Genomic DNA, 27,175 nt, shown 5'->3' with positions numbered 1-27,175 from the left:
TTAGAGCATATAAAATAAAGCATTTAAAATATTAAAATATTCATTTTAATTATTGTTTACCATAATTATTGTAAATGTATTCTTCTTTTTTAGAATGGCACTTATTTTTATGCTGCTTTAGACCAAGGTTGAAAGGTATATTTAAATTTATTTCTATTTTTAATCTAGAATGCAACTAATGAACTCACTAAACAGTCATCAAATGTGAAGTCTTTGAAATTTGAACTCCTAGCAAAAGAAGAACACATAAAGGAAATGCATGAAAAGTATGGTCTTTGTATTTCTAGCCATTGTATTTGGTGCCACCTAGTGGCATCCAAGTCTATTAAACGTACCCTAAGAAACTGCTAATGTTAATGTTTTCCTTCCCTAGTTCATATTTAAACCTACATAAGATGAAAGTTTAAGGAATACTATGTATAGCATGATTAATGGCAAGCTATTTAGTTTTTTTATTAGAATAAGGATTAAGTTAAATTTCCCTTATTAAACATATTTAATTTTGAATAAATACAAATTAATGGCTTCGAGACTATGAATGAAAAACTTTACAATGTGGCAGTTATTTGACCCCCCCCCAAATATATAGATTAGTATTTGTATTGGATTTAATGCCTAAACTTATGAAGCTAAGGTATAAAAAGGAAAGTTTTGTTTGTGTTTAAAATAACTGGAGGTTATGAAAGTTTGTACTTTTTGTGTTTATCAGTAAAAAGATTTTAAATGCTGTATCCCACTGAATCAAAATTATTTTCATTCTGTATCTTTCAGAGCTACACTATTGCTTAGAAATAGTAAGATGTTTAGATAGAATTCCAGTTGTCTCTGATACATTTAAGATATATGTATCTCACAAACACACCTGTAGACCTCATTATAAGTGAAGAGCACTTAGAAGTGATATGAGTAGATAAAAGTCTTAGACAAAAAGGTTGGTTAATTTTTTAACTGATAATATTTTGAAGTTTATTTATTAAGAGTAAGTCTTGCTTATTGTTTAACAGGGCTCTCGATTAACACTCTTTGAATTCTGGCTTCCCTACCTACTAGGCCTATGCCTAAATTCAATAATATTAAATTAGGTTCTTTTGAGGAATAAATGAGCTAATACATGTAAAGCACTTACAACAGTGACTGGAACATTGTAAGTCTTCGATACATGTTAGCTATTGTCATTCTTATTTTAGTAGCAGTAGCAGCAGCAGCAGCAGCAGCAGCAGCAGCAAGAGAGTAGTGGTTCTCACAGCATCTACCATTTTATACTTAATATTTCATCAACTGTGCTAAACAGATGTGTGGATTGAATCTCAAATTATATTAAATTAGAAGATATTATGGCTAATTTAGTTTCATTACAAGAGTTTACATTTGTTTATTGAAGTATTAGATTTTTTCTTATTGTTATGCTTTTGATTATCTTTATATATCACTTTGATTTTTCACAGCAATGTAAAAATGTGATTTAAATGAAATAGCTCTAAGTTTTCATAAGTGTTATTAATTTTTTTCATTTCTTATATTTTTGTTTTAATACATATATGTAATTGTATAATTACCAAGTCACAACTATAGATTTTACAAGTGCTCAAAATATTAAAAGAACAATATCTTATCCAATGCAATTCATTTTACTAATTTACAGTGTCAATATCACATAACATTTAAAAATTAACAGTAGGTATAATATTGGATAAAATGTAAGATATCACCACTGTTAAGGTATTTTCTGTCACTCTTGATGTTACCTTTTTTTTTTTCAAGGATGTCTCGAATGGAGAGGGATATAACTATGAAAAGACATTTGATAGAGGACTTGAAATTTCGACAGAAAGTAAATTTGGAAAGTAATGAGAGTTTTAGTGAAATGTTACAAAATCTTGATAAAAAGGTATCAATTTTTATCTTAACTGACACTAAAAATATCACTTCCTGTTGTATTTACTCTCTTACCACAAATATTTAGTCCTAATAAATGTATAGAAAATATTCATAGGATATGTATTTACTGTTACAAAGTAACACTCTTTGCTCTGAAAGTACATTATTTATTTTAAAATTCAAGTCTCTAAAACCTCATACATAATATGGCCACACATTCTGTTTCTATTTATAAATATCCCATGAGAAGATTAAAAATCCTCAGTATTTCTAGGATACTTTTTTACTTTTTATTCAGTATTTCATTTTATTTAAAACTATAATTTGTGATAGAATCAAGCTTGTATTTCTTAGTGAAAACTTGATTACCAATAACTATCAGAAGTTCTTTAAAAATGTACTTTCTTCTTAGATACCCTTAATGCATTTTACATGGGAAGGGAGTTGTACCTGCAAAGGGAGTTGTAGTTAAAGTAGTTATGTAATATATGACCCCAAACTAGAAGGTTTTTTTTTTTTTTTTAAAGATGCTATTTTCACAACTCATAAAGCACCCTGTGCTTTGGCATTCACTAAATGTTATGCACACCTGAGAGAACATCTCCTTTACTTTCCTTGTTGAAAATGAAAATTTAAGTATCTGTTAGGTCAAATGGATTTGAGAAAGAAACTTTTACATGAGCATGATGAATCCATATGGATTTTCTTTCTCTTCTCTTCCAAGCCGCTGTGCAAGTTAAAATCACTTCCTATAGGCTTTTTCAATGTTATCCTTTCAATTTTGCTATTTTTTTAACTTCAATAATAATTTCCTACATAGCCGTGGAATCTTTATATAAGTAACATTTATATTTAGTGGCATTAAACTGAAAAACTACTTTTTCTGTTATGCTTTGAGATATATATTATATATCTTATAAATAAGTAATGTATATATATACTATTATTTTATTTCATCAAAAAGGCTATGTAATACTTATTTTAGAGAATACAATGGAAAGTTAACTATAACTTGGCTTGTTTCAGAATCAGAACAATCATCTCCTGCCTTAGGAAGTTTAAGTTAGTAATTAATGGATATGTAGTTAACATTAATATTGTGTTATTGGGTGCAAGGATATACATACCAGTATTCATTTAGTTTGTGTGCAATTTTGGGTTTTGTTACTGATTTAAGGATTGTTACTTTCATTCATAATATGAGTTCTGTAAGTATAATACTTGAATTTGATAGCGTTATGAGAAAATAAATGGAAGTAGACTCATTCACTCATTTAGTTTCTGCTGGAACAAATACAGTATATGACTAGAATGCCTTTAACAATAATAATTACCTTTATGCTTTTAATGTAGGTAAAGACATTAACTGAAGAATGTTCCAACAAGAAGATATCAATTGATTCACTAAAGCAAAGACTTAATGTTGCTGTAAAAGAAAAGTCACAGTATGAACAGATGTATCAGAAATCTAAAGAGGAGTTAGAAAAAAAGGTATGCTTTTAAAAAGATCATTTTAGCTTAGAGATGGAATATAATGGTGTTTGTTTCATTGTTAACATTGTTGATTTTTTTCCTTCCCTAAACCACAAGCTAGTTAAACACTTCAAATAAGTGCAAAGAGGATTTGTATCTCTACATGAAACACTAAACATTTGTTTAACATTAAAGATATTTCTGTATTAGAGGAAACAGGTTTTGTTTGATAGTTTTTAAGAAATGAAAACTATTATTGAACACTGGTATTTATACAAGTAGATATAAATTTTGTAGGCCCACTCAAACTTTCAAACTTAATGTTTCCATGTTATGTAGAGCATCTTTGGGGGTCTAAAATAGCTTCCATGCTTTTAATTATTTATAATCTTTAAAAATCATAAACTAATTTTGATGATAAGTATATGAGAATGTGTACTTAGGATGTTTTATTGAAAATTAATGAAAATAATCATTAATTTTACCCAAATAATAAATACATATATAGAGAGAATAATAAAATATTTTCCTTATTTGACATGTATAACTAACTTTTCCAAATCTGTTTATAAAATATCTTTTATTTTATGACTGCTGATCTTTTGCAGGATCTCAAGCTTACTCTCCTAGTATCAAGAATAAGTGAGACTGAATCTGCAATGGCAGACATTGAAACAGCAGCATCTAAGCAGCTTCAAGGATTAGCATTGCAAAGTGAACAGGTTCTAGAAGGTGCACAGAAGACATTGCTGTTAGCCAATGAAAAAGTGGAAGAGTTCACCAAATTCGTGAAGGTTAGAATTACTTGTCGTTTACTAACTTGTACTTTACTTTAGGCAGAGTAGGCAGTAGCTTACTTGAGATGATTTAGGGAATAAAGTTTCTTTCTGCTTTCGTAACACACAAAATATCTTTTCCTACCCTATTTATCACATTGCTAATAATTCCTGCATAAAGAATTTATTTTTATAGTTTGAATTTAAAATTTTCTACCATCTTAATATTTCTTTCTTAATATCAATTTAGTTATGAAATGGTAGTAGTCAAGTCATCTGGACAGGTTTTAAGTTGAAAGAATTAAGCCATTCCCGCTCTACTCTCCTTTTGAAAATTGTTCAAGCAGAAACAACCAGGAACTTGGTCAGTGTTCAGTGATGCTAAGAGACATCTGAAGCCCAGGCCACAAACTGTGAAGACATGGGATAGGCAGAGGAATGGCACATGACAAGCAGAACAAAGAGAAGACAAACTCAAGTATCTGCAGAGGTGTACCATCTAGAAATTATCTAAAAGCTAAAGAGCCCTAGAAAGCTTTCATTCCCCTAGACTTAGAAGTTAATAACATTTTATGCCACTATTAAGAGTACTCCACTTAGAGGAAATTCCTTACTTTGCTTCTTTGGAAATCATAGATACCTTGGGAGTTTTCTCATTTTAAAAATACCTACAAAATGAATTGATAAAACATTTTATCTCCTTTATCTCTTTTAATGAATATTTCAACTGGTGTGAAGTCAAGCCAATAATGCCTGCCTCTGAGGATCCTAAATGATTGCAAAGTATTAATTTTAGTAAATGTAATTTACCTTTTCCAGATTCAAAACATTTTTTCTAAATGCTTGTTGAATTCACTGTTTAACTTACAGTGAACACTTTCATTAAATATTGTGACTTATACACTGCTGGTGGGAATGTAAATTAGTTCAGCCACTATGGAAAGCAGTTTGGAAATTCTCAAAAAGTGAAAAACAGAACTACCATTTGACCCAGCAATCCCATTATTGGGTACATAACCAAAGTAATAGAAATCCTTCTGTCATAAAGACACATGCATGCATATGTTCATTGCGGCACTGTTAACAATAGCAAAGATATGGAATCAACCTAAATGCCCATCAACAATAGACTAGATTAAGAAATTGTGGTACATATACACCATAGGATACTACACAGCCATAGAGAAGAATGAGATCAAGTCCCTTGCAGCAACTTGAATGGAGCTGGAGGCCATTATCCTAAGTGAACTAACACATGAAGAAAAAACCAACACCACATGTTCTCACTTATAAGTGGAAGCTAAACATTGAGTGCACATGGACACAAAGAAGAGAACAATAGACATCGGGGCCTACTTGAGGGTGAGGGTGGGAGGAGCGTGAGAATTGAAAAACTACCTATTGGGTACTATGTTTATTGCCTGGGTGATGAAATAATATGTACATCAAACCCCTGCAACACAAAATTTATCTACAGAACCAACCTGCACATGTATCCCTGAAACTAAAATAAAAGCTATATATATATAGTCATTATTTTACTCATGAGGTAGAACCATTTTTATTATGAGTATTACCTTCATAAACCTTGGTTTTTGTTTTATATTCAACTTAGCATTTTGTTTATGGAGCTTTTGGCTAAGATATAAAATATGAAATATATAATTATGAGATGTATTCAAAATGCTAATCATTGTTTTTCCTTGAAGTACTCTTTGAATGTGGCACTTTAAAAAAGAAGGATGAATGAGAATCAGAAGTTTTCACAATAGAAAAATTAATTTCATGACTGTATATCTGATTATCATATTCTAGATGAAGTTTCATGACTTCCATGATAAGGTAAATGGGTATATTTCTCCATACAAAGTGGTTTAGCAAAAAATATCTTTAAGAAACTTTTCTTTTTTTTCTCTTTTTTTTTTGAGACGGAGTCTCGCTCTGTCGCCCAGGCTGGAGTGCAGTGGCCGGATCTCAGCTCACTGCAAGCTCCGCCTCCCGGGTTCACGCCATTCTCCTGCCTCAGCCTCCCGAGTAGCTGGGACTACAGGCGCCCGCCACCTCGCCCGGCTAGTTTTTTGTATTTTTTAGTAGAGACGGGGTTTCACCGTGTTAGCCAGGATGGTCTCGATCTCCTGACCTCGTGATCCGCTCGTCTCGGCCTCCCAAAGTGCTGGGATTACAGGCTTGAGCCACCACGCCCGGCAAGAAACTTTTCTTTATATCCAATGATATAAATAGTATTTAATGATGAAGTGAGTATCTAAACTGTAATTATTCAAGGGTAACATTAGTTCTTCATATTGTTCATCAACAATGATATTGAGTAGATGTCTTAATAGATAAATTCAGGATTGCTGTGGTTTCATGACTTTTTTTTTTTTTTTTTTTTTTTTTTTTTTTTTTTTTTTTTTTTTGAGAGGAAGTCTCGCTCTGTCGCCCAGGCTGGAGTGCAGTGGCCGGATCTCCGCTCACTGCAAGCTCCGCCTCCCGGGTTTACGCCATTCTCCCGCCTCAGCCTCCCGAGTAGCTGGGACTACAGGCGCCCGCCACCTCGCCCGGCTAGTTTTTTGTATTTTTTAGTAGAGACGGGGTTTCACCGTGTCAGCCAGGATGGTCTCGATCTCCTGACCTCGTGATCCGCCCGTCTCGGCCTCCCAAAGTGCTGGGATTACAGGCTTGAGCCACCGCGCCCGGCCTTGTTTCTTTTTCTTTTTCTTTTTTTTTTTTTTGAGATGGAGTCTCGCTCTGTCGCCCAGGCTGGAGTGCAGTGGCCAGATCTCAGCTCACTGCAAGCTCCGCCTCCCGGGTTCAAGCGATTCTCCTGCCTCAGCCTCCCGAGTAGCCGGGACTACAGGCACACGCCACCGCGCCTGGCTAGTTTTTTGTATTTTTTAGTAGAGACGGGGTTTCACCATGTTAGCCAGGATGGTCTCGATCTCCTGACCTCGTGATCTGCCCATCTCGGCCTCCCAAAGTGCAGGGATTACAGGCTTGAGCCACCGCGCCGGGCCAAATAAGGGGCCACCAGCAAATTAATGCCAAAACCATATATTGATGGCAAAGACTGGATATTTGGATCTTAAGAAAGGCATGATTATCATCTTTCTTTTCCTTGTACATATGGCTCTAGGTCTAGGCAGAAATGCTTAGGACCCACCATCTGAAGCAGCATATCATCAATGACTCCCTATATACTACCACATTAGGTGCATTAGATCAATGCTTCCTCCTTTTTAAATACTTAAGACCTTCCATAACTGGGTGTTATCCTGCTGAAGTCTAATCTTTTCCACTACTCTTTCACCCATATTGTGGTTATTCCTGCCTTTGCTCAAGTTTTCTTTCTCACCCAAAATGCCTTCCCCTCTTTGTTCTCTCCTTCAGATTTAACTCTGGGCCTTCCTCTGTCATGAATCTGCCCTTTAATTCTGTAGTTGATAGAGCCCAACTCTGCCATTTACTAACTCTCTGACTTCAGGATAGTGACTGAATCCTCTGTGCCTCAGTTTCCCCATCTGTAGAATGAGTTTAATAATGGAACATAAGCGAAGTGAGGATTTAAATAAGTTATCATAGCTAAAGATCAGAACAGTGCCTAATTGCTATCTCAGTATCAACTATTATTATCAGTAGTAGTAATAGCAGTAGTAGTACGGCTCTGACTCATCTCCTGAACATTTATTATATGTACATTAACACAATCATAAACTGGTATTTTTCTTTCTGTTTCAAATAAATTAAAGCCAACTTGAGGAAAGGAACATTGTCATTTGTTGTCTTCAGGGTACTGTTACATAACAGGGCTCATTAAATTTTTGAGGAATTGGTTTATATCTGCTTCAGGAATGGTACTGAACATATAGTCACCACTCAAATGGAAAACTCTGTGAACAGTGAGAACTATGTGCATTCCTTAATGAGCAGAGTTAAGGAATGCACATAGTACCTACATGGAACATTATGATCACCAAGACTCATTCTGTGCAGAGCTTATTAGGGTGTCATGTACACAAAAGTACTTAATAAATATTATTAGCAGTATTAATAGTAATAATGTTTGTTCTGGCCCTGTTGTGGAATCTATGTTCCCTTTAGTCTTTTCATTTATTCATAGGGCGCAACCAGATTATGGAAGAGGTGGAGTGGCCATCTGTTCTAGATCTAGTCTTGAATATGGAATTTGGCCCTGGGGTGAAATCAAGTACTTTGAGCATCTGGGCTGGATATATGTGGCAGAGCTGAGGCTTTGAATTCTTCTAATAACTGAATAAAACACACAAGGGAAATTTCTAGAAGTATTTGCTCAGTTTAACTCAGCCGTGATAGAGGCTTGTTAATGTGCCTGTATGTGAGAGTCATATGCCAGGCTCCATCTTTTCAGTGGATTTTGTTAGCTATGAAATAAATACCAGCCAAAAAACAATATTTAGCTGGAAGCATAAATGGTTTCATTATCAATATGTACTTGCTTTGGTAAGATTCAGTAAGATGCTTTTGGTATATAAATTTCTTGCTTCTTTAGCGAATACATTTGTGTAGCATTAGAATTTTATTTTTACACATACAATTGTTAATAACTTGGCACTTTTCTCTTAATTAAGATTTATAAATAGGTCTGTGATACAATTCAACTTGAATTAACTCTTTTCACCCTGTCATTATACTGAAAAAAGAAATGACAGCTGTGTTTAGAGAAAGGTTTCATAATACAAATGTTTCCTTATTTGGAAAACTTTAAAGTATGTAAATTATATCTCAATAAAGCTGTTTAAAAACCTGTTTTTTAAAAATTCATTTTTTTAAATCCCAAAAACCATGATGGCAATAGTGACCCCAGAGTATTTCAGCCACCAATTTTCACCTTCCTCACAATGTAATCTTACTAAAAAAAGTCCAAGCAATCCATAATGATTCGGTGAAACTAAAAGTTATATGTATCACAAAGACTCATGATAAAGAGTGGAAAACTAAATCTAATAAGACAGAAATGGGATCGCTTACTGTATTTTCCACAAACATCATTGGTGACTGGTTACAATAAATTATAGTAATTGAAAAGTAAAGTAAATTAAGTTGATATGTATATCCAAAAAGCATTCATATTTTGACAATATCCTCAGATATTGGGATAATTCCTAGCTCATGATATCCCAAGAATTGCAAGAAAGCTGACATCAGTTTTTGGAAATTCAGTTAACATTTATTGAATGCTTACTTTGTGCCATACAGTGTTTTTACTTACCTTGATAATAAGTGTTAGCTATGGATCATTATTCAACTGATATGAGTAGAGTGACACTTTTTAAAACTTACAGTGTTTTTAGCAAATTATAATTTAAAGCATTTTTCAAAGCCCTTTGGGGGCTTTAGAGTTGCTCAGAGAGCAACTGAGCAGATTTTGAATTGGTAATAGAAGGCAACTTTGTAACAGATAAGAGGGAAGTAAAGATAAAAGCCAGATGGAAGTAGCACCCAGTGTTGAAAACAGGCTGATTTATTTATTTTAAAAAAGAGGAAAGTAAAGCTGAGACCCAACATGTAAATCCAAGGAAAGTGTGATCTTAAAAAAATAAAAAGTTAGCTTTGATATATGGGTGGAAGGTAAAACATTTCAGTGAACCTAGCACAGTGAAGGCTCTACTATCTATGAAAGATACACTTTGGAAGGGAAAATGATCATTCATGCATTATGAAGTATATTTCAACCAAACAACATACTATTTTCTAATAATCAGTGCATCGGAATTGAAGGTATATGGAATATATCATATAGTAACAACACTACTCATTATGTAGGCCACCTAGCATTGCTTATACTTCATTTAGGTACCTTTTTAATGACACTTACATGGTACATGAGGGTTGATCTTGGAATTCTGTATTATTCATACCTATTTAGAAATTCTGTTGGGATGAGTAAGATGTAGGAATGAATATTCAAATAGATCTCAGAAGCCAATAGGAACATATTAGAGTCACCCACCCAAATGATTTGTATCTCATTTTAGAATGCTAGTCATACAGCTTAGCACCCGGATTATTATCTTTCTCTCCAACACAATTCTGTTATGACTTATGGTGACTTCATATCCATGTAAGCCATCTAATCCCCTATTGGATATTCCCTTTCTATTCTTCAGCATCCTCATTTCCAGTGATTATTCCCATCATCATACCCCTGATCTATGGTTCTCAACTACGGATCACCACCTACCTTAGGGAGCATTTGGAAATGTATGTGTGTGCTTTATGTTACACTGACTGGTAGATGCTGCTAGCATTCAATACCCAGGAACCAGGGTGGTTAAAAGTTCTGCATTGGGAAGAAAAATCTCATACAGTGAAAAATTATCATTTTTCCCAAATGCCAAAAATGTTCCTACTAAGAAACACTACCCTTGGGCTTGTCATTACGAATAACTGAATTCCAAAATCTCCATTTCCAGCATTTTATTCTTTGACCACTATTTCTTTTTGTGCTCATAGTGCAACAATTTTTGACCTGATTATAACTCAAATTCACTGGCCTTACCACTTTTTCACTAATTACTACCACCCTCCTTCCCCTTGTGCCCTTACTTCTCTCCTCATGCAGCATGGATTCTATGTTGTATCATAGTCAGTTTCTTGCATACATCCTCAGCTTCCTCATATGTCCCTTTGTCATATTCATGTGGAAAAAACTCAAACCTACTTTATTTTGAATCTCTGCCTACTTCCCACCTGAACCCAAGGAAGTGAATGTGATTAAATAAAAACATAACCATGCTGATTCATCTTCATTTAAACAGATCACCAAGAACTTCAGGTGGGCTCTCAGCACTATGTGATAATCCTATTACATAGTTCCAAGTGCACTCAGGCTCCACGTTTCCCAGTCATTCTGCTATCTTCTCAAACCTCCAGCATCCTCTGTTTAGCCACTCAATCTCAGCTGCTTCTTTCACTGAGAAAACAGAAGCAACCCAGAGATAATTTCCTCCTTTTTTCATTACCTTTATTTTTCACATTCCTCCCAAATCTGTACCCACATACTGTCCCTTCCCTCATGTTACGGGAATGAACCATTTGCATGCCTGTCCAAAGCTAATAGCTCACTTTGCACACTGGATTTTATCTCCTCATATTCCCAAGGACTTTGGCTCTGTAGTTTCAACCCTACACTTTGTATCACCAATATTCCTTCTATATTGGATCACTTTCATTAGCAAACACACACCATTTACCAAAAAACAAACAAAAAACAAACAAACAAACAAAAAACAACAAAAAACAAACTCTTCATTTGACTCTGTGTCTCCTCTAACTGCTGACTCATTTTTCTCCTCCTTTATGTAGCAAAACACCTCAAAAGTGATACCTATTCTCTACCCACTTTCTTATCTTCCATTCTGTTTTGAACCTTCTCCAATTAGGCTTTCAATCTTATTACCTCTCCAAAGTAGTTTATTCAAAGTCACCAGTACCTCCATATTGCCCAATCTGTGTTCAGTTCTCAGTTCTTATCTTATTTGAACCCTTGGGAACATTTGATATTGTTGATCACTCCTTCCTCCTTGAAGCACTTTTTTAAAGCCTTCCTTTACTACACTGTATTGCTTTTCCTTATCACATTAGCTAGTCTTCTCTGCCTTCTTTGCTAGTTCTCATTCTCTTCCTGACAGACATAAGTGTTGCAGTTTCCTAGGGTTCAGTCTTCATACCTTTCATCTTCATTATCGATACTCAGTCTCTAGACAGTCTCTACCAACACTGTAATTTAAAATGCCATATTCTGACCTATGACTCCCTAATATGTATCTGTTCTCATCCTGTCCTTGAAACTATTGATTTTTAAATCTTCCTGCCTAGTTGTGATTTTCATTTGGATGTATAATAGGCATCTCAAACTTAACATGTACAAAAAAGTTGAAAAAAAAATTATTTCGCTTCTCCTAGATTTTTTTCTCTATCTCAGAAAAATATTTTCACTAGTCATCCAGATGGTTAGGCTCCAAATCTGTAATCATCTTTGGGTCTTCCCTTTCTTTCACATTGCATTTCTAATACTTCAAATCTTGTCTGCTCCTGTTTGAAAATAGACCCAGGATTCTGCTACCTGTCACCACTGCTATGGTTACCATCATTTCTTGCTTGTACTTGTGCATTGGTCTCCTCCTTCAGCTCTTGATCCAGAACAGTCTTTTCTCCATCTATTGGCAGAATTATCCTTTTAAAGTGGAAAACATGGCCAGGCACAGTGGCTCATGCCTATAATCCTAGCACTTTGGGAGGCCGAGGTGGGTGGATCACTTGAAGTCAGGAGTTCGAAACCAGCCTGGTCAACATGGTGAAACCCCATCTCTACTAAAATTACAAAAATTAGCCAGGTGTGGTGGCAGGCACCTGTAATCCCTGCTAGGAAGGCTGAGGCAGGAGAATTGCTTGAACCTGGGAGGCGGAGGTTGCAGTGAGCCAAGATCGCACCACTGCACTCTAGCCTGGGTGACAGAGTGAGACTCTACCTCAAAAAAATAAAAGGGAAAATATCCAATCACTCCCTTGCTCTAGTCTCATGGCATGACTCCTTATTACTCAAGAAAATGGAAAACCTTGACTGCCTATAAAGGACTCCATGATTAATTTTATTGTTACTTCTGCAACTTTGCTTTCTACTACTTTTTACCTCACTATTCCACTTTAGTCTTTCTTTCTGACTGACTTTCTTGCTCTTTTTTGAACCCTGCAGGCCTTCTCTCTCAAGGTCTTTGTCCTCTTCTTCCATATATTCAAGCAGTTTGTCTTGTCACTTCTTGAGGTCTCTTTGCCCTGTCAAATTTCAAACATATGAAACAATGGAAAACAAGCTAGTAAAACCTGTAAGCTGGTTAAATTTAAATCATTGTTGACCTTAACGATTACAGTATCAGAAATGGGGGTAATGGGTTGGTTGGAAGAGTTAAGTTTGCTTTTTTCTTTGGTGGAACAATATGGAGTATGAGAAACTCTAGATATTGATTCAAAATTAATATTAAATATATATTTGAAATATTTAAAGATGGCCATAAGAATAAAAATATTTAATTTGTAAAGAATATGATGGAAAAAGGAAATAAAGAAAGCTCCGTCAATGTAACACAAGCCAGGAAATAAAAAAGAAGGGAGAGAAGGAATGAGCAGGGAAAGAAGGAAGGGAGGGAGGGAACAATAAGAAAAATAGTAAATAGGCCGGGCGCGGTGGCTCACGCCTGTAATCCCAGCACTTTGGGAGGCCAAGGCAGGCGGATCACGAGGTCAGGAGATTGAGACCATCCTGGCTAACATGGTGAACCCCATCTCTACTAAAAATACAAAAAAATGCCAGGTGTGTTGGCAGGCGCCTGTAGTCCCAGCTACTCAGGAGGCTGAGGCAGGAGAATGCCGTGAACCCAGGAGGCGGAGCTTGCAGTGAGTCAAGATCGTGCCACTGCACTCCAGCCTGGGCGACAGAGCAAGACTCCACCTCAAAAAACAAACAAACAAACAAACAAAAATAGTAAATAAAGAAGATAGAGGCCGGGTGCGGTGGCTCACGTCTGTAATCCCAGCACTTTGGGAGGCCAAGGCGGGTGGATCACGAGGTCAGGAGCTCGAGACCATCCTGGCTAATATGGTGAAACCCCGTCTCTACTGAAAACACAAAAACATTAGCCCAGCATGGTGGCGGGCGCCTGTAGTTGCAGGTACTCCGGAGGCTGAGGCAGGAGAATGGCATGAACCCGGGAGGCAGAGCTTGTAGTGAGCCGTAGCTGTTCCTTAAATACAGATACACCTCATTTTATTGTGTCTGCTCTATTGCACTTCTTGGATACTGTGTTTTTTACAAATTGAAGATTTGTGGCACCCCTGCCTCAAGGAAATCTATCAGCTCTATTTTTTTTTTCCCCCATAGTGTGTGCTCACTTTGTGTCTCTGTGTCACATTTTGGTAACTATTGCAATATTTCAAACTTGCTCGTTGTTATTCTATCTGTTATGGTGGTCTTTGATCATTAATCTTTGATGTTATTATTTTAATTGTTTTGAGGTGCCATGAGCTGAACCCATATTAATTAGGCAGTGAACTTGATAGATAAATATTTTGTGTGTTCTGACTGTTCCGCCCAACTGTCTTTTCCCCCATCTTACTCCCTCTCCCTGAGCCTCCTATTTCCTGAGACTCAACAATATTGCAGTCAGGCCAACTAATAATTCTATAGTGACCTCTAAGTGTTCAAATGAAAGGAAGAGTCACATATCTTTCACTTTGAATCAAAAGCTAGAAATCAGAAGCTAGAAAAACTTAGTGAGGAAGGCATGTCAAAAGCTGAGATAGGCTGAAACTAGGCCTTTTGCACCAAACAACCAAGTCATGAGTGCAAAGGAAAAGCTACTAAAGGAAATAAAAAATGCTACTTCATGAATACACAAATGATAAGACAGTGAAACAGCGTTTTAGTTTACCCAGAAAGCTTTAGTGGTCTGGATAAAAGATTAAACCAGTCACAACAGTTTCTTAAACCAAAGCTTAATCCAGAGAAAGGCCCTGTCTTCAGTTCTTCAAAGGTTGAGAGAGGTGAGGAAGCAGCAGAAAACTTTGAAGCTACCTGAGGTTTAAGGAAGCCATCTACATAACCTAAAAATACAAGGTAAATCAGCAAGTGCTGCTGTAGAAGCTGCAGCAAGTTATCCAAGAGATATAGGTAAGATCACTGATGAAAATGACTACATTAAACAACATATTTTCTATGTAGACAAAACAGCCTTCTTTTGGAAGAAGATGGCATCTAGGAGAAAGCTGGAAAGGAGAAATCAATGCCTGGCTTCAAAGAACAGGCTGAGTCTCTTGTTAGGGGCTAATGCAGCTAGGGACTTTAAGTGGAAGTCAATGCTCACTTCACATTCCAAAAATCCTAGGACCCTTAAGAATTATGCTAAATCTACTGTGCCTGTGCTCTATAAATGGAACAGCAAAGCCTAAATGACAACACCTGTATTTGCAGCATGGTTTACTGAATATTTTAGGCCCACTGTTGAGACCTACAGCTTAGAAAAAAAGATTGCTTTCAAAATATTGCTGCTCGTTGACAATGCACCTAGTCATCCAAGAGCTTTGATGGAGATGTCCATTGAGATTAGTGCTGTTTTCATGCCTGCTAATATAGTATCCATTCTTCAGCTCATGGTTCAAGGAGTAATTTCAACTTTAAAGTTGAAGACTTAAAGTCTTATTATTTAAGAAATACATTTCACAAGGCATAGCTTCTGTACATAGTGATTCCTCTGATGGAGCTGGCCAAAGTAAATGGGAAACCTTCTGGAAAGGATTCACTATTCTAGATGCCATTTAAGAATATTAATGATTCATGGGAGGAGGTCAAAATAGCATTAGCAGGAGTTTGGATGAAGTTGAATCCAACTTTCATGGATAACTTTGAGGGGTTCAAGACATTAGTGGAGGAAGAAACTGCAGATGTGGTAGAAATAGCAAGTGAACTGAATTAGAAATGGAGCCCAATATGTGACTGAATTGCTGCAATCTCATGATAAAACCTGAATGGATGAGGAGTTGCCTTTTAGGGATGAGCAAAGAAAGTGGTTTCCTAAGATGAAATCTACTCCTGGTGAAAATGCTGTGAACATTGTTGAAATGACAACAAAAGATTTAGAATATTCCATAAACTTAGTTGATAAAGCAGTGGCAGGGTTTGACAGGATTGACTCCAGTTTTGAAAGAAGTTGTACTGTGGTAAAATGCTGCCAAACAGCAACACATGCTATAGAGAAATCTTTCATGAAAGGAAGAATCAATGAATATGGCAAGTTTCATTGTTGTCTTAAAGAAATTGCCACAGCCAGCCCAACCTTCAGCAACCATCACCCTAATTTGTCAGCAATTTTCAACCTTGAGGCAAGACTCTCCACTAGCAAAGTTATTACAACGTGCTGAAGTCTCAGATGATCATTAGCATTTTTAGTAATAAATTATTTTTAGTTAATATATGTAAATTTCTTAGACATAATGCTGTTGAACACTTATAGTATAAACATAATTTTATATTCACTGGGAAACCAGAAACATTGTGTAACTCACTTTATTGTGATATTTGCTTTATTGTGGTGGTCTGAAGTGGAACCCACGATATGTCTGAAGTATGCCTGTATTTTAGTTATTAACCTCTATCAGATATGTGATTTGCAAATATTTGTCTTCCATTTTGTAGGTTGCCTTTTCACTGTTGTTTGCTGTGTAGAAGCTTTTTAGTTTGATAGAGTCCTACTTATTTATTTTTGATTATGTTGTCTTTGCTTTTGATGTCATTTCTAAAAAATCATTGCCCCAGACCAGTGTCATAGAGATTTTAAAAAATGTTTTCTTGTAGGAGTTCTTTTTTTTTTTTTTTTTCAAGAGATGGGGTCTCACTCTGTTGCCCAGGCTGGACTCTCAACTCCTGGACTCAAGCATCTTCTAGTAATTTTATGCTTTCAGGTCTGATACTTAAGTCTTTGATCCCTCTTGAGCTGATTTTTGTGTGTGGTGTAAGAGGAGTCTAATTTCAATTTTTTTTTGCATTTGGATATCCAGTTATCCAGCACCGTTTATTGGAGAGACTATCCTTTCACCATTATGTATCACCCTTGTCGACTATATGTGTGGATTTATTACTGGGTTCTCTATTCTGTTCTATTGGTCTATATGTCTGTCTTTATGCCAGTATCATGCCACAGTGAGATAACACATCACACTTGTCAGGATGGCAGCTATTTAAAAAAAGATAAGAAGTGTGAGTGAGGATGTGGTGTAACTGGACCCTTTGTACACTGTTGGTGGGAATGCAAAGTGGTGCAGCTGCTGTGGAAAACAGTGTGGAGATGTCCAAAGGTTAAAAAGAGAACCACTATTAGACTTAGCAATCCCACTTCTGGGTATTTATCCAAAAGAAGTGAAATCGTGATGTTGAATGGATCTTAGGACACCTGTGTTCATTGCAGGACTAGTCACAACAGCCAAGATGTAGAAACAATCTATTTCTTTTTTTTTTCTTTTCAGATGTTAGTTCTGAGTGTCTACTGTTTATTTGTTGTTCTTTTTATTTTTTTTTTATTTTTTTATTTTTTTATTATTATACTTTAAGTTCTAGGGTACATGTGCACAAAGTGCAGGTTTGTTACATATGTATACATGTGCCATGTTGGTGTGCTGTACCCATTAACTCGTCATTTACATTAGGTATATCTCCTAATGCTATCCCTCCCCCTGTCCCCTCCCCACAATAGGCCCCAGTGTGTGATGTTCCCCTTCCCGAGTCCAAGTGATCTCATTGTTCAATTCTCACCTATGAGTGAGAACATGCAGTGTTTGGTTTTCTGTTCTTGCGATAGTATGCTGAGAATGATGGTTTCCAGCTGCATCCATGTCCCTACAAAGGACACAAACTCATCCTTTTTTATGGCTGCATAGTATTCCATGGTGTGTATGTGCCACATTTTCTTAATCCAGTCTATCACTGATGGACATTTGGGTTGATTCCAAGTCTTTGCTATTGTGAATAGTGCTGCAATAAACATACGTGTGCATGTATCTTTATAGGGGCATAGTTTATAATATTTTGGGTATATACCCAGTAATGGGATGGCTGGGTCAAATGGTATTTCTAGTTCTAGATCCTTGAGGAATCCACACTGTTTTCCACAATGGTTGAACTAGTTTACAGTCCCACCAACAGTGTAAAAGTGTTCCTATTTCTCCATATCCTCTCCAGCACCTGTTGTTTCCTAATTTTTTTAATGATCGCCATTCTAACTGGTGTGAGATGGTATCTCATTGTGGTTTTGATTTGCATTTCTCTGATGGCAAGTGATGATAAGCATTTTTTTGTGTGTCTGTTGGCTGTATGTATGTCTTCTTTTGAGAAGTGTCTATTCATATCCTTTGCCCACTTTTTGATGGGGTTCTTTGCTTTTTTCTTGTAAATTTGTTTGAGTTCTTTGTAGGTTCTGGATATTAGCCCTTTGTCAGATGAGTAGATTGCAAAAATTTTCTCCCATTCTGTAGGTTGCCTGTTCACTCTGATGGTAGTTTCTTTTGCTGTGCAGAAGCTCTTTAGTTTAATTAGATCCCATTTGTCAATTTTGGCTTTTGTTGCCATTGCTCTTGGTGTTTTAGACATGAAGTCCTTGCCCGTGCCTATGTCCTGAATGGTATTACCTAGGTTTTCTTCTAGGGTGTTTATAGTTTTAGGTGTAATATTTAAGTCTCTAATCCATCTTGAATTAATTTTCGTGTAAGGAGTAAGGAAAGGATCCAGTTTCAACTTTCTACTTATGGCTAGCCAATTTTCCCAGCACCATTTATTAAATAAGGAATCCTTTCCCCATTTCTTGTTTTTGTCAGATTTGTCAAAGATCAGATGGCTGTAGATGTGTGGTATTATTTCTGAGGACTCTGTTCTGTTCCATTGGTCTATATCTCTGTTTTGGTACCAGTACCATGCAGTTTTGGTTACTGTAGCCTTATAGTATAGTTTGAAGTCAGGTAGTGTGATGCCTCCAGCTTTGTTCTTTTGACTTAGGATTGTCTTGGCAATGTGGGCTCTTTTTTTGGTTCCATATGAACTTTAAAGCAGTTTTTTCCAGTTCTGTGAAGAAACTCACTGGTAGCTTGATGGGGATGGCATTGAATCTTTAAATTACCTTGGGCAGTATGGCCATTTTCACGATATTGATTCTTCCTATCCATGAGCATGGTATGTTCTTCCATTTGTTTGTGTCCTCTTTTATTTCACTGAGCAGTGGTTTGTAGTTGTCCTTGAAGAGGTCCTTTACATCCCTTGTAAGTTGGATTCCTAGGTATTTTATTCTCTTTGAAGCTATTGTGAATGGGAGTTCATTCCTGATTTGGCTCTCTGTTTGTCTGTTACTGGTGTATAAGAATGCCTGTGATTTTTGCACATTAATTTTGTATCCTGAGACTTTGCTGAAGTTGCTTATCAGCTTAAGGAGATTTTGGGCTGAGACGATGGGGTTTTCTAAATATACAGTCATGTCATCTGCAAACAGGGACAAATTTGACTTCTTCTTTTCGTAACTGAATACCCTTGATTTCTTTCTGTTGCCTGATTGCCATAGCCAGAACTTCCAACACCATGTTGAATAGGAGTGGTGAGAGAGGGTATCCCTGTCTTGTGCCAGTTTTCAAAGGGAATGCTTCCAGTTTGTGCCCATTCAGTATGATATTGGCTGTGGGTCTGTCATAAATAGCTCTTATTATTTTGAGATACATTCCATCAATACCGAATTTATTGAGAGTTTTTAGCGTGAAGGGCTGTTGAATTTTGTCAAAGGCCTTTTCTGCATCTGTTGAGATAATCATGTGGTTTTTGTCTTTGGTTCTGTTTATATGCTGGATTACATTTATTGATTTGTGTATGCTGAACCAGCCTTGCATTCCAGGGATGAAGCCCACTTGATCATGGTGGATAAGCTTTTTGATGTGCTGCTGGATTCGGTTTGCCAGTATTTTATTGAGGATTTTTGCATCGATGTTCCTCAGGGATATTGGTCTAAAATTCTCTTTTTTTTGTTGTGTCTCTGCCAGACTTTGGTATCAGGATGATGTTGGCCTCATAAAATGAGTTACGGAGGATTCCCTCTTTTTCTATTGATTGGAATAGTTTCAGGAGGAATGGTACCAGCTCCTCCTTGTACCTCTGGTAGAATTCGGCTGTGAATCCATCTGGCCCTGGACATTTTTTGGTTGGTAGGCTATTAATTATTGCCTCAATTTCAGAGCCTGCCATTGGTCTATTCAGGGATTCAACTTCTTCCTGGTTTAGTCTTGGGAGAGTGTAAGTGTCCAGGAAATTACTCATTTCTTCTAGGTTTTCTAGTTTATTTGCGTAGAGGTGTTTATAGTATTCTGTGATGGTAGTTTGTATTTCTGTGGGGTCGGAGGTGATATCCCCTTTATCATTTTTTATTACGTCTATTTGATTCTTCTCTCTTTTTTTCTTTATTAGTCTTGTTAGCAGTCTATCAATTTTGTTGATCTTTTCAAAAAACTAGCTCCTGGATTCATTGATTTTTTGGAGGGTTTTTTGTGTCTCTATCTCCTTCAGTTCTGCTCTGATCTTGGTTATTTCTTGCCTTCTGCTAGCTTCTGAATGTGTTTGCTCTTGCTTCTCTAGTTCTTTTAATTGTGAAGTTAGAGTTTCAATTTTAGATCTTTACTCCTTTCTCTTGTGGGCGTTTAGTGCTATAAATTTCCCTCTACTCACTGCTTTAAACGTGTCCCAGAGATTCTGGTATGTCGTATCTTTGTTCTCATTGGTTTCAAAGATCATCTTTATTTCTGCCTTCATTTTGTTATGTACCCAGTAGTCATTCAGGAGAAGGTTGTTCAGTTTCCAGGTAGTTGAGCGGTTTTGATTGAGTTTCTTAGTCCTGAGTTCTAGTTTGATTGCACTGTGGTCTCAGAGACAGTTTGTTATAATTTCTGTTCTTTTACATTTGCTGAAGAGTGCTTTACTTCCAACTATGTGGTCAATTTTGGAGTAAGTGCGATGTGGTGCTGAGAAGAATGTATATTCTGTTGATTTGGGGTGGAGAGTTCTGTAGATGTCTATTAGGTCCGCTTGGTGCAGAGTTGAGTTCAATTCCTGGATATCCTTGTTAACTTTCTGTCTCGTTGATCTGTCTAATGTTGACAGTGGGGTGTTAAAGTCTCCCATTATTATTGTATGGGAGTCTAAGTCTCTTTGTGAGTCTCTAAGGACTTGCTTTATGAATCTTGGTTCTCCTGTATTGGGTGCATATATATTTAGGATAGTTAGCTCTTCCTGTTGAATTGATCCCTTTACCATTATGTAATGGCCTTCTTTGTCTCTTTTGATCTTTGATGGTTTAAAGTCTGTTTTATCAGAGACTAGGATTGTAACCTGTGGTTTTTTTTGTTTTCCATTTGTTTGGTAGATCTTCCTCCATGCCTTTATTTTAAACCTATGTGTGTCTGCATGTGAGATGGGTCTCCTGAATACAGCAGACTGATGGGTCTTGACTCTTTATCCAATTTGCCAGTCTGTGTCTTTTGATTGGACCATTTAGTCCATTTACATTTAAGGTTAAGATTGTTATGTGTGAACTTGATCCTGTCATTATGATATTAGCTGGTTATTTTGCTCGTTAGTTGATGCTGTTTTTTCCTAGCATCGATGTACTTTACATTTTGGCATGTTTTTGCAATGGCTGGTAACTGTTGTTCCTTTCCATGTTTAGTGCTTCCTTCATGATCTCTTGTAAGGCGGCCTGGTGGTGACAAAATCTCTAAGCATTTGCTTGTCTGTAAAGTATTTGATTTCTCCTTCACTTATGAAACTTAGTTTGGCTGGATATGAAATTCTGGGTTGAAAATTCTTTTCTTTAAGAATGTTGAATGTTGGCCCCCACTCTCTTCTGGCTTGTAGAGTTTCTGCTGGGAGATCTGCTGTTAGTCTGATGGGCTTCCCTTTGTGGGTAACCCAACCTTTTTCTCTGGCTGCCCTTAACATTTTTTCCTTCATTTCAACTTTGGTGAATCTGACAATTATGTGTCTTGGAGTTGCTCTTCTCGAGAAGTATCTTTGTGGCGTTCTCTCTATTTCCTGAATTTGAAAGTTTGCCTGCCTTACTAGGTTGGGGAAGTTCTCGATGATGTCCTGCAGAGTGTTTTCCAACTTGGTCCCATTCTCCCTGTCACTTTCAGGCACACCAATCAGATGTAGATTTAGTCTTTTCACATAATCCTATATTTCTTGGTGGCTTGTTCATTTCTTTTTACTCTTTTTTCTCTACATTTCTCTTCTTGCTTCATTTCATTCATTTAATATTCAATCGCTGATAATCTTTCTTCCAGTTGATCGAGTCAGTTACTGAAGCTTGTGTATTTGTCATGTAGTTCTCGTGTCATGGTTTTCATCTCTATCAGTTCTTTTAAGGTCTTCTGTGCATTGATTATTCTAGTTATCCATTCATCCATTCTTTTTTCAAGGTTTTTAGTTTCTTTGCGCTGGTTACATAGTTCCTCCTTTAGCTCTGAGAAGTTTGATCGACTGAAGCCTTCTTCTCTCAACTCGTCAAAGTCATTCTCCATCCAGCTTTGTTCCATTGCTGGCAATGAGCTGCGTTCCTTTGGAGGGGGAGATGTGCTCTGTTTTTTTGAATTTCCAGCTTTTCTGCACTGTTTTTTCCCCATCTTTGTGGTTTTATCTGCCTTTGGTGTTTGATGATGGTGACGTACTGATGGAGTTTTGGTGTGGGTGTCCTTTCTGTTTGTTAGTTTTCCTTCTAACAGTCAGGACCCTCAGCTGTAGGTCTGTTAGAGTTTGCTTCAGGTCCACTCCAGACCCTGTTTCCCTGGGTATCAGCAGGGAGGCTGCAGAAGAGAGAATATTGCTGAACAGCGAGTGTTGCTGTCTGATTCTTGCTCTGGAAACTTCGTCTCAGGGTGTACCCAGCCGTGTGAGGTGTGATGTGTCAGTCTGCACCTAGTGGGGGATATCTCCCAGTTAGACTACTCAGGAGTCAGGGATCCACTTAAGCAGGCAGTCTGTCCATTTTCAGATCTCAACCTCTGTGCTGGGAGAACCACTGCTCTCTTCAAAGCTGTCAGACAGGGACTTTTACATCTACAGAAGTTTCTGCTGCTTTTTGTTTAGCCAAAACAATCCAAATGTCCATCAAGAGATGAATGGATAAAGAAAATGTTGTATAAACAACAATTGATTACTACCCTTAAACAAAGAAGGAAATTCTGCAATATGCGACAACATGGATAAACTTTGACAGCATTATGCTCAGTGAAAAAAAGCCAGTTACAGAAAGACAAGTGCTGCATGGTTCCACTTCTATGAGTTTTTACGATAGCCAAATTTATAGAATCGAAGAGTGGAATGGTGTTTAGAAGAGATTGGGGTGACTGAGAAATGGGGAATTTTAAATTAATAGGCATAAAGTTTCAAGCAAGATGAATAAGCTCTAGAGATTTGCTGTACAACATTGTGCATATAGTCAACAATCATATACACTTGAAATTTTGTTAAGAGAGTAGATCTCATGCTAAGTGTTCTTATCACAATAAAATAAGAAGAAAAGAAAAATTCATGAAGGAAATAATTTACTCTAGAGAGAGCAAAAAAGGTAGAATTACATGACTGGTATAAATCCAAATATACCAATAACTACAATATAAATAATAGAGCTGAGATGTATCTTTTGATCAAAGAGGAAAGAAGACAGACTATGATAGAAAACAGATGCATTTAAAATATAGTTATCCAAAAGCTTTAAAAATGAAAGAATTTAAAAATATGTTATCCTGGGACTAGCTTGTACCACAACAGTCAGTTTTGTATGTCTCTTCCCAACTTCTTATTCATGTTGGTTGCTTGAAATCAATCATGGTACATATATTTATTTCACAGAAATTGGCCAGGCATGGTGGGTTCATGCTTGTAATCCCAACACTTTGCAAGGCCAAGACAGGATGATCACTTGAGCCTAGGAATTCAAGACTCTACTGAGCTATGATTACACCACTGCATTTCAGCCCAGGTGACAGAGCAAGATCCCATCTCTGAAAAATAAAAAAAAAATCTGTACCACAAAAATCAACGAACATTACAAGTCATGCTCTTCCCCCAACATCCAGAGAACTCATTTACCAGCACACAACTAAATATACATCAGATAAATGCTTATAAAAGAATATATAGCAATATTATTCCAAGACGAAATTAATGGCAAAAAGCATTAGGAATGACAAGAATGGATAGTTTGTAAAGAAAATGTAGAAATTATGAATGTTTATGTATCTGACAACATGTTAAGCAAAATTTGATGGAAATTCAAAAAAGAAATTGATGAATCCTTAGGTGTATTTACTGTCCTGCAGTATATTTAATATGTACTATACTCAGAAATCGGTAACTCAAGTAGAGAAAACATAAGGCTACTTTCTTTTTAAAGCCATGTGGAACATTCACAGAAACTGCTTACATCTTAAGCCACAAAATTTAACAAATTCAAAAACAGAAAAATTGTTTTAGCTATCTGCCTTGAACATGGTGTAATACAACGGTGATTTAACAAAATAAGTGGCCAAAATGTATCTGTCCACTTAAAAATTGTAAACCCTTCTATCTGATTTAGGATTAAGGAAGAAATAAAAAGTGAGTTTGTGAACTGTTTCAAATTAAACAGCAGTGAGAATATTAAAACCTTTGTAATTCAGCCAAAATGTAACTTTGAACTTTAGATATTAGAAAAATAATACAGGCTGGGCGCAGTGGCTCACGCCTGTAATCCCAACACTTTGGGAGGCCGAGGCGGGCGGATCACGAGGTCAGGAGATCAAGACCATCCTGGTTAACATGGTGAAACCCCATCTCTACTAAAAATACAAATAAATAAATAAATAAAACTTAGCCAGGCGTGGTGGCAGGCGCCTGTAGTCCCAGCTACTCGGGAGGCTAAGGCAGGAGAATGGTGTGAAGCCAGGAGGCGGACCTTGCAGTGAGCCGAGATTGCGCCACTGCACTCCATCCTGGGCGACAGAGTGAGACTCCGTCTCAAAAAATAAATAAATAAATAAATAAATAAATAATGATAATAATACAAAGGAAATGTAATCAAGGAGAAGTACATAGGAATCTTAAGCTATGTGTATAATACACAAAAACAAATTGGTTAAGCCCTTGCCTAGACAGGGATCCAAGCCGGCAACCTTGCCAGAGCCCAGCCTCTGGCCCTGCCCACCTTGAGACCTTGAACAGCAACCTTCCCAGCCCCAGATCCCAGCTTACATACCCACCCAGGCAGGGAGCCACACCATAGTCCCTACCCAACTATGGGGCACAGTCTGGACTCCGCTGACCAAGGAGCCCAGTTAGCAACCCCACCTGGCTATAGAGCCCAGCCCACAGCCCTGCCCGTATGCTAAGCACAGCCTATGCCCATGCCTGGGCAGGGAGCCAAGCCGTTGACCCTGCCAGACCCCAGAGTACAGTCAGTTACCTCACCTGATCATGGAGTGCAGCCTTTAGCCCCAACTGTGAGGTACAGCTGACAGCCCCATCCAACCAAGGATCTTGGCTAGCTGTGGAGTGCAGCTTTTAGCCCCAAACACTATGGGGCACAGCTGGCAGCCCCATCCAACCAGGGAGCTCAAGTGCAGAGCACATCAACAGCCTCACCTGGTCAAGGAACCCAGCCTGTAGCCCCGCTTAATCATGGAACCCAGCTTGCAGCCAGCCTGACCTGGGAGTCCTGTAACAACACTGACTAACCACACAGCAAAGCCAGTGGTCCTGTCCAGACAGGGAACTAAGCCAATGACCCCCACCCAACTGCAGAGTACATCTTGCAGCCCTGCGTCATCCTGGAGCCCAATGTGCAGCCCTGCCTGAGCAAGGAGTCCAACCAGCAGCATTATTTGACCAGAGAGCCTATCTTGGATGCCCCCCAACTGTGGATGGTTATGAAGCCTACCTGTAGCCCAATTGCAAAGCCTAACACATGGCAGCACACGGCCAATGAGCATAGCCTGTGATCCTGCCCAATAAGAAGCAATTCTAGAGCCCAGCCAGCAGCCCTGTCTGACTGCAGAGCCCAACCAGTGGCCCCACCTGACCTTAGCAGTATGGGCAGCAGCCCCGCCCAGCTAGAGAACCTGACAGCAAGTACTGCCTGCCTACCCATGGATGTTATCTGCTGGCCTGTTCAGATCCAAAGGCTGGACTGACTGGTGAAGGACTCTTCCTGCTGAAGAAACCCTGTAAAGGCTGGAAGAAATGGCTGCTTCCTTAAATGTACAGACACCAATGCAGGGATACAGGGATTATGAAGAATCATGGGTAAATGACATAATCAAAGGAAAATAATAAAGCTCAAATAGTTAACCCTAAGTAAATAAATATATAGAAACTGACAACAAATTCAGATTAGTCCTCTTAAAGTTCAGTCAACTATAAGAAAACATGATGGACAAGTAAAAGAAATTAGGAAGACAACACATGATCAAATTGAGAGGTATTATATATAAGAAAGGAAAAGTAGATTAGAGGTATAAAGATTTAAAAAAGGAGATAAAGTTATCAGTCTTTACAGTTAGTTATTTGAATTCCTAGAAACAGTAATCAACTGAAAAACTCCTATAAAAATAAGAAAATATATGTAAAATAAAATGTCCAGAAATGAACTAGATCTATAAAGAGAAAACTTTAAAACAGTCCTTTGAAACACAGATAAAGACCTAAACAAATGGAAAGGAATACCATGTTCTTTGATTAGGAAGACTCAGCATTCCAAAGTGTCAACATGATCCAAATAAAATTTAACATGATTGAAATAAAATTACCACAGTAAGATATTTTTAAGGGGCAGAGAATCTACACAAGCTGAATGTGAAATTCATATGAAAAACTAAACAAGCAGAAACACCAATAAAAATCTGATAAAGTAGGGTAATAAGAGAGAGATAGCTTTAGTCAATGTTAAAATTTGTTATAAAGCCTCATTAGTTAAAATATACTCAAATATAAAACTTAATGAATAAAAAGAGATGGAACAGAATAGAAAGTTCAGACACTGACATAAACATTTATGAAATCACTTGGAGAAAGATGGACTATTTGCTAAGTGGTGATGGGACAAGTGAGTATGATTTTATGTAATGATCTTCTAAATGATTACAAATGGATAAAAAAATTTAACTGAAAAATAAAAAAGTAGCAAAAAAAATTGTGGTTTGAAAGTATTTTTTATGTACCTCATTGTGGAGAATGCTTTTTAAAGTATCCCACTAAATTCAAAAGTGAGAAAGGAAAAGATTCATTAATTTGAGTACATACAAAATTAAAATTATTTTTCTTTGACATCAAACAGTACTGTCAAAAGAACAAATAATGAAATAATTGAAATACATACAATAGGCAAGTATAATTTCCCTAATACATGAAGAACTCCTGTAAATCCCTAAGAAAAAACAAAAAATGACAAATAAAATATAATGATTTC

General features: G+C 37.0%; 2 protein-coding genes across 6 annotated transcripts in view; both read left to right on the top strand.

Moving 5' to 3' along the window:
- Positions 1 to 27,175, top strand: part of SH3GL2 (SH3 domain containing GRB2 like 2, endophilin A1) — a 796,347-nt gene that overhangs the window by 445,235 nt on the left and 323,937 nt on the right. The gene's annotated exons all lie outside the window — the stretch shown is intronic.
- The window catches only part of CNTLN (centlein), a 373,184-nt gene that overhangs the window by 325,294 nt on the left and 20,715 nt on the right, over positions 1 to 27,175 (top strand). For all 5 annotated transcript variants that reach the window (XM_050761625.1, XM_050761628.1, XM_050761624.1 and 2 more), the window contains 4 exons: positions 169 to 266; positions 1,762 to 1,888; positions 3,232 to 3,369; positions 3,960 to 4,145. In XM_050761625.1, coding sequence (XP_050617582.1) covers positions 169 to 266; positions 1,762 to 1,888; positions 3,232 to 3,369; positions 3,960 to 4,145 — 549 coding nt within the window. The remainder of the gene's footprint in view (positions 1 to 168; positions 267 to 1,761; positions 1,889 to 3,231; positions 3,370 to 3,959; positions 4,146 to 27,175) is intronic.

Source organism: Macaca thibetana, chromosome 15, assembly GCF_024542745.1.
Source record: "Macaca thibetana thibetana isolate TM-01 chromosome 15, ASM2454274v1, whole genome shotgun sequence".
NCBI lineage: Eukaryota > Metazoa > Chordata > Mammalia > Primates > Cercopithecidae > Macaca > Macaca thibetana.
Note: the sequence above shows the minus strand (reverse complement) of the source record. Positions and strands in the feature narration are given on the sequence as shown.